The 18,372-nt window shown below is 40.4% G+C and overlaps 1 protein-coding gene across 1 annotated transcript in view; it reads right to left on the reverse strand.

Annotated features, from left to right (window-relative positions):
- LOC120299490 (sodium channel protein type 5 subunit alpha-like) overlaps positions 1-18,372 on the reverse strand; it is a 96,194-nt gene that overhangs the window by 56,916 nt on the left and 20,906 nt on the right. Inside the window, exons 7-11 of the mRNA XM_039324341.1 lie at positions 18,110-18,319; positions 17,547-17,610; positions 15,952-16,093; positions 7,601-7,744; positions 6,486-6,501 (exon numbers count right to left, since the gene is read on the reverse strand). Coding sequence (XP_039180275.1) covers positions 6,486-6,501; positions 7,601-7,744; positions 15,952-16,093; positions 17,547-17,610; positions 18,110-18,319 — 576 coding nt within the window. The remainder of the gene's footprint in view (positions 1-6,485; positions 6,502-7,600; positions 7,745-15,951; positions 16,094-17,546; positions 17,611-18,109; positions 18,320-18,372) is intronic.

Raw genomic sequence — 18,372 nt, forward strand, 5'->3', positions numbered from 1 at the left:
CTGAATAGAGGTAGAGCCTCTTGGACCCCCCAGGAAGTTTTCTTTGGGGGGTGAAAAGAGTGCTCCCTCGGAGTTCGGGTTGCCTCCACCTCTCAGCTGTCTTTGTCCCTCAGGGACAAAGCAAGACGCCGCTCCCACCTCCGCGCTTAAAGAGACCGGGTGAGTTACTTTTAAAAGCGGACAGAGTTGGATAAAGGATTTTTTTATTGGATTTTATTTGGACTTTAGTTTGAAAGGTTGATTTTTATTTCCTTTCTTTTTTCTCTTTTTTTTCTTTTTGTGAGAGTGAAAGTAAAATGGCGATCGGAAAGTTTTTTTAAAAAAAAAAAGCGAGTGAAATGGAATGTAATGGACTAGATTGTTCTTTTTTTAAAAAAAAATTTCTTAAGGTGGATTTGTGTTTTGGGAAGATTCTTCTTTGTTAAACTCTTTTTTGCTATCTTTTTTTTCTTTTAAGGGATTTTTTTTTGTATTTCTTTATTTTCTTTTTCAAAGAAGGAGGAAAGAAGAAACAAAACTTTTTCTTTTTGAAAATGGTTCTTAACTTTTTTCCTTTTATTATAATGATCCCTTTTTGAAGGAGTTTTTGATTTTTTGGAGTTAATCTCTCTTTTTTTGCTTAACTTTTCTTTCCCTCCCTTTTTTTTGGGGTAATTTTTAAGAAGGAGTAAAGATTTTTTAAGATGGCTCCAAAGCGTCCAGTAATTCCCACAGCTCCTAAGGTGGTTTCTTCTTCGGTGATATCATCAGTGCAACAATCTAAATTAACAGCTTCACCCTCTCCTTTGGCACAGTTATTAACGGTAAAGGATTTGCAAGACATAATGGGAAATGCTATATCTCAAATCAGGGGAGAAGTGAAAGAGATTTTAGCGGAAAATAATAGGATTCTGAGTTTTGGCTTTGAAAGGAGTTGCCTCTGTTCTTGAAAAGTTGAACTTTCGTGTAGAAGAGGTACCAGAGAAAGTGGAGCTGTTGGAGGGAAAATTTGAAGGCATGGAAAAAGAGATGGAAAATTCTCAAGATGAGATTCTTATGCTTCAATATAGAGAAATGGAATATGCTTTAAGAATTAGAGGTTTGAGAGATTCTTTGCAAGGAGATCTGAGAGAGATGGTTGCAAATGACTTTGCTGTGATTCTGGATAGAGAAAAAGAGGAAATATTTAGTGCAATTGAAAAAACATTTAGAGTTAACTGTGGTGGCAAAGCAAAGAAATCTGCCAAGAGATGTGGTGATTTATTTTGGGAAAAGATCCCTGCGCAATGAAATTATACAAGCTTTTTACAATAAGAGGTTTCAGATTGCCTCACAAGACGTTATAATTTTAAAGGAGATCCCATCTAAAATTTTAAGAAGAAGAAAGGAGTTTGCTTTTTTAGCAGATGAACTTAAAAAGAGGCAAATGTTGTTCAGATGGGATGTCCCGACTGGAATGGTGGTGAACTATCTGGGGACACGTTATAGACTTAATACTGTTTTCAAAGCAAAAGAGTTTTACACTTCGGTCCTGGGGGTATGTTCATCGCCACCTATCGCTTTGGAAGAGAAGAAGGTAGAATTGCAGTCTGAAGAGCCTATATTGATGAAAATTGGGAAATCTCAGACTGAGGGGCCTCAACAAGTTGAGATGAAGGAGCAGAGGATAACTCATGTATCACATAAACGCAAAGAAAAGAAGCAACAGAAGAAGGGGGTTAAGGAAGCCTCATAAGTATTTGTTTCTGAGTCTGCGGGAGAAGCAAGATCTATAAACTTTTTGGAGCAACCTTTAAGGGCAGAATTCCAAGCACTTCTCTCGAGGTTTTTGGATAAGAGAGATTGATAAAGAATGTATAGATTGTTTTCAGGTTATTGATAGATTACAGTTCACTGTGGATGGAATTGGTTATTGGTAAAGAGGAGAGAAAGATTATGGAGATAAAATGAAAACTTTAGATGAGAAGTTTAAGTTTAGTAATTTAAAGATTATTCAAAAGAATATCTTGTTTTAATGGTATAACTAACGTTTATATGTTTATTTTTGTGTTTGATGATAAAGAAAGAGGGAGAGATTAGATTTTATATAATATGTATGATATTATGGAGATTGAATGAAAATTTTAGATAGGTAGCGTATGTTTAGATATCTAAGGAGCATTTAAAGGAATATTTTGTTTTAAATGTGTATAAGGGAATTTCAATGTTATAAGTAATGTTTGTATGTGTGTTTTTGAGGGTGTTTATAAAGAATGGTGGATAAATTTTAAATAATATAAGTATGACATTAGAAAATGTTCAGAGTATTTTATAATATGTCTAATGATTGTAATCATAATTTTTTTTTGCTTTTTATATATTGGTCTTAAAGTATTTTATAATTTGTTTAATTATTGTAATTAATTGTTTATGGTATACAGTGTTTAAAAATTTTTTTCTTTTAAGTTGTAACTAAGCCTGTATTCAGCTCTGGGAAGGTTGGGGGAGGGTTGGGGTGGGTTGGGAGAGTTTGGGGAGGGGAATCTCTTTTTTTGTAAAATTTTAAAAAATTTTCAATAAAAAAAGGGGGGGAAAGGACCCAGGAAAGTACAGACCTATCAGCCTGACTTCAACACCTGGGAAGATTCTGGAAAAGATAATCAAACAATGAATCAGCGAACACCTACAGGCAAACAAAGTCATTACTAAAAGCCAACACGGGTTTGTCAAAAATAGATCATGCCAGACAAACCTTATTGCATTCTTTGACCAAGTGACAAAATTAGTGGACCAGAGGAATGCTGTGGATATAATTTACTTAGACTTCAGTAAGGCATTTGATAAAGTAGACCACAACCTACTACTTGATAAGATAGAAAAATGCGGGTTAGACAGCATCACCACCAGATGGATTCGTAGCTGGCTGACTGGCTGTACTCAGCGTGTGGTCCTCAATGGAACCGCATCTACATGGAGGGAAGTGTGTAGTGGGGTGCCCCAGGGCTCTGTTCTGGGCCCAGTGCTCTTCAACATCTTCATCAACGAGTTGGACGAGGGGATAGATGGGGAACTCATCAAATTTGCAGACGACACCAAGCTGGCAGGAATAGCCAACACTCCAGAAGATAGGCTTAGGATACAGGAGGATCTGGACAGACTTGAACACTGGGCACTATCTAACAAAATGAAATTCAGTGGTGAAAAAAGTAAGGTTCTACATTTAGGCAAGAAAAACCAAATGCACAGGTATAGTATAAGGGGTACCTTGCTCAATAGTAGTAACTGTGAGAGTTATTTCGGACTCCTAGTGGACAATCATTTAAATATGAGCCAGCATTGTGCTGCAGCTGCCAAAAAGCCAACACAGTGCTAGGCTGCATTAACAGAGGGGTAGAATAAAGATCACGTGAAGTATTAATACCACTTTACAATGCCTTGGTAAGGCCACACTGGGGAATACTGCATCCAGTTTTGGTCACCACAGTGTAAAAAAGATGTTGAGACTCTAGAAAGAGTACAGAGAAGAGATGATTAGGGGACTGATTAGGGGACTGGAGGCTAAAACATATAAGAAACGGTTGCTGGAATTGGGTATGTCTAGTTTAACAAAAAGAAGGATGAGGGGGGACATGATAGCTGTGTTCCAATATCTCAGGGGCTGCTACAAAGAAGAGGGAGTCAAGCTATTTTCCAAAGCGCCTGAAGGCAGGACAAGAAGCAATGGGTGGAAACTAACCAAAAAGAGAAGCAACTTAGAAGTAAGGAGAAACTTCCTAACAGTGAGAACAATTAACCAGTGGAACAACCTGCCTCCAGAAGCGGTGAATGCTCCAACACTGGAAGTTTTTAAGAAGAAACTGGACAGCCATTTGTCCAAAATGGTATAGGGTTTCCTGCCTGAGCAGGGGGTTGGACTAGATGACCTCCAAGGTCCCTTCCAACTTTATCATTATTATTATTACTAAAAGAGATTGTGTATAGCTCAGAATTGAATTGAGGGGTCCTTGATGCTCTCTGAGTTGGGTTGTTTTTTTGCAGACAGTCCATTAGCACTGATGATGTTACCTAGTTTGGGTAATGAAATGTCTGCAAGAAAACAACCAAGTTCATGTACCAAGGGCCCTCAAATAAAATCAAGGTGTTCTGGATCGTGTAACCCTGACCTAGAGCATGTAGTTCTGTATGTTAGAATGTTTGGCATTTATTGGGTTAAGTGCTGTTTCCTTAAAAGATGGCTTATGGGTAATGTAGTTTTAGCTAGTCAGCAATCCCATGTTATCAGATCTGTGGGAGGAGCCAGTAAAGTTCATCACAGGATATCCTGGCCATGTGCCAGTTTGGAATGCCTTTGTCTGAGTTAAGCATGGAACCACCGGAGGACTCAGATGGCCTCATTCCATGTTAGACGTTGGTGTGGAGGAAGTATTAATTTCTTACCTATAAGAATGAACAGATGTGTATTATCCAGAAGCAACAACACAACTGCAAGTATCTCTGAGTAAAATGTCTGTTTTATAATCATTCTTATTGAATTTATCTGTCTGATCTGGATTTACAAAGCAACTTAACTCTGGATCAGAAAATACGGACTGTGAATCTACTGCCCAATGCAGAAAAAATATGAATGTTTTGAGCTCCCTGTCAATAAAGAATGTTATTTATGATTTATTTCTGCAACTTACTTTAGGGACATATCTATAGAGAGTCTCAATCATTCAGTCATGGTTGTCCCAAATTTGCTTTTCCAAAAGTCAGTGGACTTCTTTGGTTTTTCTTTGAAAACATTTTGCTTCTTATCCAGCTTCTAATCTTCAGTTGAACTGAAGTAGCTTCTTGGGTGAGAAGCAAAATATTTTCAAGGAAAAAAATAAGGAAGTTCAGTTGCTTTTTTAAAAGCACCTTTGGGGCAACCATGACCTGGATGATTGAGAATCTCCATAGATGTTTTCAAAGAAAAAAACAAGTCCAGTTGTCTTTCAGAAAAAAAACTTTTAGATGTTTACTTTGGGGCCTGGCTTTGGGAAAGTCACTTTTTGAAGGTATAAATTTACTAAAAACTTCCATGCAAGGGTTTTTGGTCACCAACTGGTGATTACAAATTGCATAGTGCAGTCGGTTTTTTTCAATTGGTGCATTTTTTTCACAGTTTTAAGATTCCAGTTTTGCATGAGTCTTTAGTTGTTAGGTTAGCAACATGATTGTTAAGTGAATCTGGTTTCCCCATTGACTTTGCTTGTCAGAAGTTTGCAAAAGGAGATCACATGAATACACACACACCCAGGACACTGCAACCATCATAAATATGAACCAGTTGCCAGGCATCTCAATTTTGATCACGTGACCATGGTAATGCTGCAACAGTCATAAGTGTGAAAAATAGCCATAGGTCACTTTTTTTCAGTGCCGTTTTAACTTCAAACATTCACTAAATGAAGCATTGTAAGTTGAGAACTGTCTGTACTGTATATTAACGTACTGTTTTCCGATGACTGTCATTTGAGGCTGGGCCCGAATCTTCCATTCCTAAGGACAATTTCTTCATTCGGTTGCTTCTTTCTTTGTCTTCCTTAGATGCTGGAGATACTTCAAAGGAGCTATGAGACATACTGTCATTCTCTCTAGCGTTTAATTCCTAGATTGTGGAAAGAGCAAAAGGGAACTATACAATTCTGTTTTCACATACATTTTTTAAAAAAGATTACTATTTAAAAGGACAGCTTCCCTGTATACAGCTGCTGGTTTACCATGACTGTCTAAAAGACTATCAAATAATTGCAGTCTTTTCTCAATCGTAATATTTTCAATATATCTCCTTTAAAAATATGTCCGGCATATCTTTGTAAATCCAAACTATATAACAGTGATGGCGAACCTTTTAGAGACCGAGTGCCCAAACTGCAACCCAAAACCTACTTATGCATCGTCAGGTGCCGGGTGGGTGTGGCCAATTGGGGGTGTGTGGCCCATTGGGTGGGCATGGCTATGGTGGTAATGCCAGACTGGGTGGGACTAAAAAGTTCAATCAATCAATTCCAACTTTGCAAGATCTTTTTTTTTCCCACGAGAAGTTGAAATTGACTGATTGATTGAACTTTTTTTTTTTTTTGCACAAGGCAGCGGAGGCCTAAAGCGAAAAGGTTTTATAAAACCCAGCTGAAGGCCTAGGACTGGGGCGACAGCACGCGTGCCCACAGAGAGGGCTCTGAGTGCCGCCTCTGGCACCCGGGCCATAGGTTTGCCACTACTGGCATATAACCTTCAAAACCTCCTTGAAAATCTGAGTCACTTCCTTCCTCCTTTTTTTTCCTGGCACACATATAGTATATGTCCTTGGTCTTATTTCCTGGTAAGGTCTAGTTAGACTTGCTATCTCTATCAGAATTTCCTATAAATCAATCTCCTTTCTGTTGTAGTCACCAAACTTGCTTTAACTAGTTAAGCTGGATGTTGTGATAAAAGTATTGTATAGGAATCATGGTGGTGCAGTGGTTAGAATGCAGTATTGCAGGCTAACTCTACATTCCCACAGCCAGGAGTTCGATCCTGACTGGCTCAAGGTTGACGCAGACTTCCATTTTTCCAAGATCGGTAAAATGAGGACCCAGATTAGTGGGGGCAATAGGTTGAGTCTGTAAACAGCTTAGAGAGGGCTTTAAAGTGGTATACAAGTGTAAGACCTGTGGGAAGAATCCAGAGCAATGGTTCTCAATCTTTTTAATGCCATGACCCCCAACCAGTCGTAAGTCGAAGACTACTCAACCGGTCGTAAGTCGAGGACTACTCAACTGGTGCAGCACCGTTTGCAGAATGGGACTTTTGGCGGGCTCAGCAGGGCAGACACAGCCTGGACAATTCCTACTGGCTTTTGAAAGCCAATAGAATTAGACTCTATTCAAGAGAGTCTATTCTATTGGTTTTCAAAAGCCAATAGAATAAAAGGGAGTAGCACAGTTAAGGAAAAGGGGGGGGAAATGGCAGACTGTGTTGTTTGGCGACCCCTGTGAAATGGTCGTTTGACCCCAAATAGGGTCCCAACCCACAGGTTGAGAAGGCATGGTCCACTGGAGGAGCCTCACAGTTCCTCTCAGGCCATGCGGGGGGGCTGGATGGTGGTGTGGGCTGCCCAGAGCCCTGGGCAGCAGAGGTCAAATGCCCAGCCGGGCCCTTGAGCACCTGCGGCACCAAACTCAGCCCCCACTTCCTCAAGGCTGCTGCTCTAGGTTCTCCTGGTTCCTCGCTGTTTCCAGACGGCCTTGTGGAGCTAAGACTGAATGTGTTTCAGCATAGATGGCCACCACAAAATTGTACATTGGCTTGCGGCCGGCCTGGGCCAGGGCCAAGGCAGTGGGGGCCATTCCCTCACTGTTTCCAGGATGGCTTCGCGGGCCACATGAAACCACTTCACAGGCCACATCCGGCCTCTGGGCCTTGTGTTTGACATGTCTGAATTATATGGTTTAAACAACCAGCTTAACTTTTTGGACTTGCTCTGTGCAGGTTTATCCTGCCTGTCACAAGTGGAGGTTGTGATGTAGTGGCACAATGTTCTTTTAGTCATTTTAATGAAAGCAACCAGAGTTGTAGACACCTCTTGTTCTTTTTTTAGCATTTCCATGGCTTCCCGGAACTTTCTCTCTTTGGCCTCTGTTTCAGCAATGGTGGCTTTGCTCTGTTCTTCATAAGCCATGGTAACCACAGCTAAGATTAGGTTGACCAGATAAAACGAGCCCAGAAAAATGACCAGCACGAAAAACAGCATGTAGATCTTCCCAGACGCTCTTAGTGTCTGAAATTAGAAGAATATATTAACCAGTTGTGAGAAGTTTTATATGAAAATATATTTTATTCTTTATACTGTTTCCATCTTCCCTTTAAACATCAGCAGAATCGACAATGGTCTGAGAATCAGCATCTCCACTAGATAATTGACAGTCAAGCTGAAACAAGCAAAAACAGCAAATGGGGGGGGAATCTTTTACCCAAACTTCCTCAAACACCCAAATAAGTTACCTAGACCTAACCCACATATCAAAGGATAAGGTCTGCAAACACAAATAGGGTTAATTAAAATAGGTTTCCCAGTGGAATTGCATGTTTAAACCTCATACACAGATATATATACACACAGAGACACATACACACATACCTCAGGTGTCACATAGACACTTCCACACCAGGATAAGCTCCCCTATAAAAGTCTGTAGCTGTACCCCATTTCTCTGCGGCTGTCCCTAAAGGTAAACTGTTTGCTTTTAGGAATAAATATTTCTTCTTTCCTCATAGCAGTCTGGATCTCATTTTTATTTATCCAAAGGGACAGAATCAAGATCATGTGAGTATTAATACCACTCTACAATGCCTCGGTAAGGCCACACTTGGAATACTGCATCCAGTTTTGGTCACAACAATGTAAAAAAGATGTTGAGACTCTAGAAAGAGTACAGAGAAGAGCAACAAAGATGAATAGGGGGCTGGAGGCTAAAGCATATAAGGAAAGGCTGCTGGAATTGGGTATGTCTAGTTTGATGAAGAGAAGGACGAGGGGGAACATGAGAGCAGTGTTCCAATATCTCAGGGGCTGCCACAAAGAAGAGGGAGTCAAGCTATTTTCCAAGGCGCCTGAAAGCAGGACAAGAAGCAACGGATGGAAACTAATCAAGGAGAGAAGCAACTTAGAACTAAGGAGAAACTTCCTGACAGTTAGAACAATTAACCAGTGGAACAACCTGCCTCCAGAAGTGGTGAATGCTCCAACACTGGAAGTTTTTAAGAAGAGACTGGACAGCCATTTGTCTGAAATGGTATAGGGTTTCCTGCCTGAGCAGGGGGTTGGACTAGATGACCCCCAAGGTCCCTTCCAACTTTATTATTATTATTATTATTATTATTATTATTATTATGGATCATCGCACAGTCAGCCAGATGTTCAGACTGGATTTGGCATTTTATCTACCTATCGAGTCCTTACCCAGGACCTGGGATAGGCAGATGTGGATTTTTGATGGAATTACAGGTATCGTCGCAGGATGGAAGCAGTTCCTATAAGGCCGCCTTTTGCAATTGACTAATAGCGAATTTGTCAATGCCAATGGTGTTCAAGTGGTGCTCCAGTTGTTTTGGGATTGCACCCAAGGCGCCTATGACTATTGGTACTACCCTTGCTTGCTTTTGCCACAGTCTTTCTATTTCTATTTGTAGGTCTTTGTATTTTGTTATCTTCTCCAGTTCTTTCTCGTCTATTCTGCTGTCTCCAGGCACTGCCACGTCCACTATCCAGACTTTTTTGTCTTTCTTATCGACAATTGTTAGGTCTGGGGTGTTATGTTGCAGGTGCTTGTCTGTTTGAATTCTGAAGTCCCAGAGCAGTTTAATTTTATCATTTTCTATGACTTTCTCTATTTTATGATCCCACCAGTTTTTGCTTACAGGCAAATGATATTTTTTGCAGATCTTCCAATGCACCATTGTTGCTACTTTGTCATGCCGCTGCTTGTAGTCAGTCTGTGCAATCTTCTTGCAACACTTACCAGGTGGTCCACTGTTTCTTCAGCTTCTTTTCTTACTCCTGTCTTCTCATTGACTGTCTGTTGCTGTCTTCTCAATTTTGACTTTGTATGCATTTGTCCTTAAGGCTTGGTCTTGTGCAGCCAGAATTAGTCCCTCGGTCTCTTTCTTCAATTTTCCTGCTCTTAGCCATTGCCAGGTTTTATTGTTATCTGCTTTCCCAGCTATTTTTTTCATATATTGGCCATGTAGTGCTTTGTTTTCCCATGCCTCTATTCTGTTCTTCATTTCGTCTTTCTTGTAGGCCAGTTTGGTCTCTCCAGTAGTCAGTAAGCTTTCCTGATATACTAATTTCAGTGGATCTTCATCATTGTTCTTCAGATATTCTTCCAAAGCCATTTTTTCTTCTTCAACCATCTGATGTACTTGTAGCATTCCACGCCCACCTATTTGCCTTGGTAGATAAAGTCTATCAATGTCACTGCGTGGATGAAGGGCATGATTCATTGTCATTATTTTTCTGGTCTTCCTATCCATTGCTTTTAGTTCTGCTTGAGTCCAGTCCACTATTCCAGCTGTGTACCTAATGACTGGAATTGCCCAGGTGTTGATTGCCTTTATGGTATTTCCTCCATTGAGTTTGGACTTTAAGATCTTCTTCACTCTCTTGATGTATTCATCTCTAATCTTTTTCTTGACTTCAGTGTGCTTGATGTTGTCAGCTTGAAGGATACCCAAGTATTTGTAGTATCTTCCTCATCCAGACTCTTAATGTTATTTTCGTGGGGCATCTTGATTCCTTCAGTTTTCACTATTTTTCCTTGTTTGATAGTAAGTGTGGCACATTTGTCCAAGCCAAACTCCATAACAATATCTTGGCTATATATACGGACAGTGTTGAGCAGCGATTCTATTTCAGATGATGTTTTTCCATACAGCTTCAGATCATCCATGTAAAGGAGATGGGATAGTCTGGCAGATGTTTTTGATGTTTGATAGCCATGTCCTGAGTTATTCAGTATTGTTGACAGAGGAAACAGTGCAATAACAAATAGTAATGGTGATAATGAATCTCCTTGAAATATTCCTCTCTTGATATTAACCTCTCCCAGCCTCTCACCATTGATCTGCAACTGTGTCTTCCATTGTGCCATCGATCTTTGCACAAATTTTCTGATGTTTCTACTGACTCCTGTTATTTCTAGGCACTTGATTATCCAGTCATGTGGCAGAGAGTCAAATGCCTTTTTGTAGTCAATCCATGCCACATTCAGGTTGGTCTTCCTTTTCTTGCAGTTTTCCAAGATCATTTTGCCTATTAGGAGTTGATCTTTTGTTCCTCTGCTATTGGGGCGGTTTCCTTTCTGCTCACGTGGAAAGAGATTGTTCTCAACTAGATGCTGTTGTACTGCATCAGCTACTACACCAGTTAGTAATTTGAAAGTTGTTGGTAAGCAGGTAATTGGCCTGTAGTTGCCTGGTGTTGCCCCTTTTGCTGGATTTTTCATTATTAGGTAGGTTTTCCCAGTTGTTAGCCACTTTTCAATTTCTCCTCCTTGTAGTATATTGTTGAACTGCTTGGTAATGAGTGGGTGTATAACAGTTAGATGTTTCAACCAAAACCCATGCAGTTCATCTTCACCTGGGGCTGACCAATTTTTGATTTTCCTTGCTCTTTTTTCTACCATTTTTGTTGTTATTACTAGTTCTTTCATTTCAACTTCTGATGTAATAGTAGTAGTAGTAGTAGTAGTAGTAGTAGTAGTAGTAGTAGTAGTAGTAGTAGTAGTAGTAGTATAACTCTGGCTTCAGTTGGAACCCCAAATTATTCTTCTGGTTCAATCTTTGATTAACATTTAAAGAATAACAGAGTTGGGAGGGACCTTAGAGGTCTTCTAGCCCAACCCCTGCTCAAGCAGGAGACCTTCTACCATTCCAGACAAATGGCCATCAAATCTTTTCTTAAAAACCTCCAGTGATGGAGCACCCACAATATCTGGAGGCAAGCTGTTCCATTGATTAATTGTTCTCATTGTCAGGAAATTTCTCCTTAATTTTAGGTTGGTTCTCTCCTTCCAGCACTTCTCCTGCCCTCAGGGCTTCAATTTTAACCTTTCACTCCTAGTTATTCCTATTCAAAAGCTGTATGGTATCCATCCGTGGAAACTCACACTCTGCTAAAAGGTGTGATCATTTTGATAAATGTGCAATCAAGATTTATGGTGGATTGAGAAATCAGCAATCTGGGAATCCCTCTTTTAATATTGGTGATTAAGTTTTATAATTAACGTCTTGAAAAAACAATGGGTGGAGACATTAATAAAGTTTTAGCTTTTTTATTAAATCAAAACAGGATGCCTAAAAGATTACTTCCATAGGTCCCGCTGTGCTGCCTCACCATGTTGGTGGTGGGGTCACTGAGCACCAATGAAGATGGTATTTTCTATAGCAAGGGTGTCAAACTGCCGGCCTGCGGGCCAGATCATAGCAAAACCGCGTCTACCCCATTGCTGGCATTGGCAAAAAAAGTCATGATATGTCATGTCACGTCACATGAGGTTGTGAGTTTGACCTCCCTGTTCTATAGGATCTTTACCCAAGATGCAAAGGTCATCCTAGGTAGCCAACTAAAGCAAGCAAGCAACTATATTTGTACATCTGTCTCTGAGGGAGATAGATAGGTTTTCAATTTTGATAAATAAATATTGGGAAGCAGCAGAGATATTGGAAGATGCTGAAGGCAGAGGTTGGTTTTATTCAGTCAGAATTGAGCTGGAAGGGATCTTGGAGGTCTTCTAGTTCAGCCCCTTGCCCAAGCAGGAGACCCTATACCAGGAGTAGGCAACCCTGGCTCTTTTATGACTCGTGGACTTCAACTCCCAGAATTCCTGAGCCAGCCATGCTGAGGGGAAAGAGAGAGGTTTCCAAGCTGAGCCATGCTGGCTCAGGAATTCTGGGAGTTGAAGTCCATGAGTCATAAAAGAGCCAAGGTTGCCTACCCCTGACCTATACTATTTCAGATAAGTGGCTGTCCAGTCTTTTCTTAAAATCCTCCAGTGATGGAGCATCCATTCCATTGGTTAATTGTCCTCACTGTCAGGAAGTTTCTCCTTAATTCCAGGCTGCTTCTCTCCTTGGTTAGTTTCCATCCATTGCTTCTTGTCCTGCCTTCAGGCACTTTGGAGAAGAGGCTGACACCCCCCCCCCTCTTCTTTGTGGCTATCCCTCAAATACTGGAATACTGCTATCATGACACCTCTAGTCCTTTTTTTCTCCAGACTAGCTATATATCCACTCTTCATATGTTACTGACAATAGTCAAGAGATCATTTCACATTGCATGAGAGAAGGCAAAAGGGACACTCCTTCTGCGTTTCACAAAGAAAGCCACAAAGATAGACAAGTTAGGGGTGTGACCCAAGGAAGTTATTTGATTAGGTCAACTGGATCAAGCTGTGGATTACCCTTAGGAAAACAGCAACTAGAATGTTTCATTCTTATGAAAACGTATATGTCTCTCAGGAAGTCACAACATGAGAAAAACACGGTGAAACAGACTAATTCTACTTCAGCACAGAGGGAAGACAAGGGTGTACACTCCTTAGCTGAACTGGGTAATAAAGATAAATGAATACTTCAGCTAGATCAGATCATGTGTGGATCTGCAAGCATTCTTTCCCAATAATGGAATGTACTTTGCATTATATTTAGTCTATGGTACTTTAACCAACATTTCTGGGGTATTTGGAGGGGGTGGGATAATTATGGGCAAGGACTCTGGATTAAATTCGTTTGTTCAACTTCTTTTAGGCCACCCTCCACTTCAAAAGCCCCCTGGTTGTCTTAGGGCCTATCAGTTTCACAGGATTTTTGTTATGGTGAGAGAGAAAAAATGGAGGAAGGAATGCTATATTCACTATATTGAGAGAATGAATGAATGAATGAATGAATGAATGAATGAATGAATGAATGATGTTTGGTGATCGGCGAGGCATCGACGAGGCAGCAGGTGCAACAACAACTCATTATTTAAGATTTAAACAGAAGCTTGGATAACTGTCGCTCCACCCCTATTTATACACTCAGCAACTAGGTGGCGGCCAATAGGATTGGAGTATTAGTTCCCACTTTTAACACAAGTTAATGAGCATGTAGAGAGAAAGTCTGGCACTTAACTGACAAAGTCTTGTGACCGTTTTTTCAACAGAACCAAGTATTTCACATCAATACATTACAGAATGAATGAATGAATGAATGAGTGAGTGAGTGAGTGAGTGAGTGAGTGAATGAATGAATGAATGAATGATTGAATGAATGAATGAACGAACTAATAAACAAACAAACCGGGCTAGAAATCAGAGATGACACAAAAGCCAACTGGGTGCTTTGGGCCAATAACCAGGAGATGCTGAATTCTATTCTGGCCTTAAGCATGAAAGCCAGCTGGGTGACTTTGGGTCAATCACCAGAAGTCAGTGAATTCTAATTCTGCCTTAGTCATGAAAGCTGGCTGGGCAATCCCCAGGAGATGGTGAGTTCTAATCTTGCCTTAAGCACAAAAGTCAGCTAGGTGACTTTGGTCCAATCCCTCAACCCAACCCACCTCACAGGGTTGTTGTCTTTATTGGGAAAATAGGAGAAGGAAGGAGATATATTTGCATCCTGGAGTTGTTTATAAAAAATAATAAAGGTAGGATATAAATGAAATGATCTTGGGACTATTCATTAAACCCTTGTACTCCTGCCTGTTGAAGGCCACCCAGAAGTCAAAACATGGCTGTGCCTATTCATTACTGTCCTTTTCCTTAAGTGGAGAGATAAGTCCACTTTTGCAACACCCCAAATCTGAAGGTAGAGTCTAACAGTAGGACTGACCCAAGCTATCCTACATCTTAACCAACTTTAGGTGTTCAAAATCAGGGGTACAAAAACTGTGCAATGAACATCAGATTATACATAAAACCTTTGCTCGGCATTCTAACACTCCAAAATAAGAGGAACTGGGTGAAACTACAAGTTGTAGACACTAAACATTCTTTCCATTAAAATGTTCAGGGTATTTTCCACAATTTCACATTGCCTGCATGTCTAGCCACTTCTCAAGCTGTAGGGATCCCCCCAATCTACGGGAGATTTTCCAGTGGGGGTCCATTGACCCCATGTAATTTAATCTGTTTATCATTCAGGAGATCAGAACAGGGAAAAAGAGTTTTCAGCCTGTGAACACACCCCCACGTCAGGCTGCGGGTGGTCGCCATAATTAAAAATACTCCCCTGTGTTAAAAATATTTATGCACCCTTCTGTTACTTTAGGTTGCTTGGGGGGCAGAGATGCTATGTAAACATTTTATTAAATCAGTAAATATACTCTGCAATCAGGGCGATAAAGAACAAATACCAGCAGCCAAGCAGGAAACTAGGCAATAGGTTTCATCTGGCAGAATAGTTTTTGCACAGAGAGAGTTTTGTATGAGTAAATGTCTATGGAGATTCTCTGTCATCAGATCATGGTTGTCCCAAAGATGTTTTTCCAAAAGGCAACTGGACTTGCTTGATTGTTTTTCCCTTAAAAACAGTCCTTTCAGCAGCCCCAAGAAGACTCCATACCCATTTGCACTCTGATTCAGCTGGCTCTGAGGATACAGATATAACCCCTCAATGATTCTCAGAGTGCCATTGAGCAAAGGACTGCAAAGAATATAAATCCTTCTATTCTCCACTGTGCTGGACCAGTATGTAAATCTGGTCAGAGCATATATTTAGCTTAGAAAATTGTGTGTAGAGCAAGTAGCATTTTAAGGGTTAAAGTGCTGTCTCATTAAGAGATGGCTTCTGGGAAATGTAGTTTAGATATTACATGTGTTTTGATTGGCCATTGGGAGGATGGCCAGACATCCTGTTATATGCCAGGTTTTTATTATCCTTCCATGAATCCTAGCTGCATGGCAAGGCTAGGAGCTCCATTAACAGCAGCATGTAAGATTTACGTAGGATGGGGGAAATCCATTATACCTTTACCTACACGATGGGCCCAGATTACAACTTACATTCCGGAAGAACTTCTGCAATAACTGTGAGTTAACGTTTTGAGGATACCTGGAAAATAAAAGTAATCTCATATGACATCATCCGTTGAGTTTACTCTGCCTGTTTCATGTGGAGTCCAGTAATCTTCTTTGCATGGGACAGGAAAGATTGAGTCAGAACTGAAGAAGCTTTTTGAATGAGAAATGTTTGCAAGGGAAAAACTCAGCTGTGTTTTGGAAAAGCAGCTTTGGGGCTTTGCCTAAATCAGGGGTCCTCAACCTTGGCAACTTTAAGACTTGTGGACTTCAACTCCCAGAATTCCTCAGCCAGCTTTGCTGGCTCAGGAATTCTGGGAATTGAAGTCCACTAGTCTTAAAGATGACAAGGTTGAGGACCCCTGGCCTAAATGGAAGCAACTTTAGCAGGCTGCAAAGAAATAAAACAAGGGCTCCACACACACACCTGTTGGTAGAGCCGTTCCCAGTAGTCTTGTGTCATGAGGCGAAATAAGGAAAGAAAAGCCCAGCCGAAAGTATCAAAGCTGGTGAAACCATAATCAGGATTTTCTCCGACTTTCAGACACACATATTGTGGTGGACAGGAGCTAAAAGAGACAATGGTTTCATTTAGAGTACAGGTAATCCTCTCTTAATGACTGGAATTAGGACCAACAACTCTTACCTCTAAGTCAGGGGTCTTCAAACTTGGCCCTTTTATGACTTGTGGACTTCAACTCCCAGAATTCCTCAGCCAGCCATTCTGGCTGAGGAATTCTGGGAGTTGAAGTCCACGAGTCATAAAAGGGCCAAGTTTGACGACCCTTGTTCTAAGGTGGTTAAGTAAGGACCTAGACCAGGAGTAGGCCATCTTGGCTCTTTTATGACTCGTGGACTTCAACTCCCAGAATTCCTGAGCCAGCCATGTTAAGGGGAAAGGGAGAGTTTCCAAGCTGAGCCAGGTTGGCTCAGGAATTCTGGGAGTTGAAATCCACGAGTCATAAAAGAGCCAAGGTGGCCTACTCCTGACCTAAAGGGATCCAAGATACTTCTGGAAAATGCCTCCAGATCAACACCCCCCCATTACAGTTAGGGCCTGACCTAAATGTGAGGTCATACCAGCTAAGAAAAAAAACCAGTAGCTGAGTTTCCTAAATGAAAGGACTGTATTTTGCTATAAATGTCTTTTATATTCTTCTTTATGCATTTATTGCTTGTAGGATACTGTGAAATTCTTCATCTGCTCTACTTTTGATTCTCTAGATTTGACTTTTGTATTCAAGTAAATAAGTGTATTTTGGCTTTGTGCCCTTACAGGGGAGGCTAGTCCTCATGTTTCTCTTACAATTCTTTGAACTAGAGACTCCTACGTAGGATGGCTTTAAGCACCAAACTAAAGGTGAATTTGTAGGCTGTTTGGACAGTTAAAACTTATATCATGCAGGCTTTTAAGGTTTTTTCCTGGTTCTCTTGACTACTATAACCAGCAGTTTTATTTATCTCTATTGGGATTTTATTTTTTTATTGTTAGCTGCTCTCTCGTAATGGTTCAGTTGCAGAATCCAAATTTAATGAATATAGCTAGTCCTCAATTTACAACCATTTATGTAGTGACCAATCGAAGTTACAACAACACTTAAAAAAGTGACTTATGACCATTTTTCACACCTATAACCGTTGTAGCACCCCAGGATCATATGATCAAAATTCAAATGCTTGGCAACTGGCATGTACTTACGACAGTTGCAGTGATTCCCCTTTTGCGAGCTTCCAAAAGTCAAATGGGGAAGCCAGATTCCCTTAACAACTGTGTGACTAACTTAACAGTGATCCACTTAAAAACTGTGGTAAGAAAGGTCATAAAATGGGGCATAACTCACAGTTGTCTTGCATGGCGATAAATTTTGCAGTCAAGTGTGGTCATAAGTGGAGGGCTACCTGTGGTCTCAGCTGAAGCAATAGGAAAAGTTTTTTCAAGATTCTTATCCAGTTGAAACGCAGACTCTTAGTTTCCAAACCAAGGCGGAAATTTTCAAACAAATAATAGCTAGACCCACTTACCCTCCATCTGAGCCATTGCGACACAGCAAAAAGTCTTCAGTGCCATTTTTCAGTTGGTAATTTTCTGCAAAATCAGAAAGACCAAGCTCTATAAATAATGGAAGAGTTTCTTGGGCACAAGATTTTTGATTGTGAAAATATTAGGATGTCCTGAAAACAAATCAGCCCTGTTTTTCCAAACTTTCTTCCATTCCATCCTCTCCCGATTCTTCTGAAGCATCTTTCTCCTCTTATTCAGCCAAAAATACATCTTTGTCCCTCTGTCTTGGATATGTTACATTTTTAAATCCAAAATTTCTAATGTGCATTGATGCAGGAAAATAGCTTTCTACAGCGTATCCTGAACACAACCCTTTTTTTTCTTAAGAACAAGTACATTGCTTTAAATAAAAAGCTCAAGATGGACCCCAGCCAATCTCCCTACATCCTGAAGTTTTCTAAGTCCCAAACATGGAACTGAATTCTTAATGCTTTATTATTTTTTCCACTTTCCATACATAGCCCAGACAGGAGGCCCAAATATATAATGATTAATCGTCATGGCAGAAGTCAAGGTATCTTACCTTCATTGTTGGTGAAAATCTCATAGGAAATGTTACTTATGCTCTGATTGATAAATTCCGTATAGTTCCTGACACATTTCTGCTTCAGGTGTCCCTTGAAGAGTTGGAGGCCAATGAGGGCAAAGACGCTCAAGCAGAAAACGGTCAAAATCATCACATCTGTGAGTTTCTTCACTGACTGAATCAAAGCTCCCACAATGACCTTCAGTCCTGCACAGAGGCACAAGAATGAAAGAAAAGCCAAGGTCATAAGAGCTGGAGAA

This window comes from Crotalus tigris, unplaced genomic scaffold (genome assembly GCF_016545835.1).
Source record: "Crotalus tigris isolate CLP2741 ecotype Arizona unplaced genomic scaffold, ASM1654583v1 scf7180000024297.1652928, whole genome shotgun sequence".
Taxonomy (NCBI): Eukaryota; Metazoa; Chordata; class Lepidosauria; order Squamata; family Viperidae; genus Crotalus; species Crotalus tigris.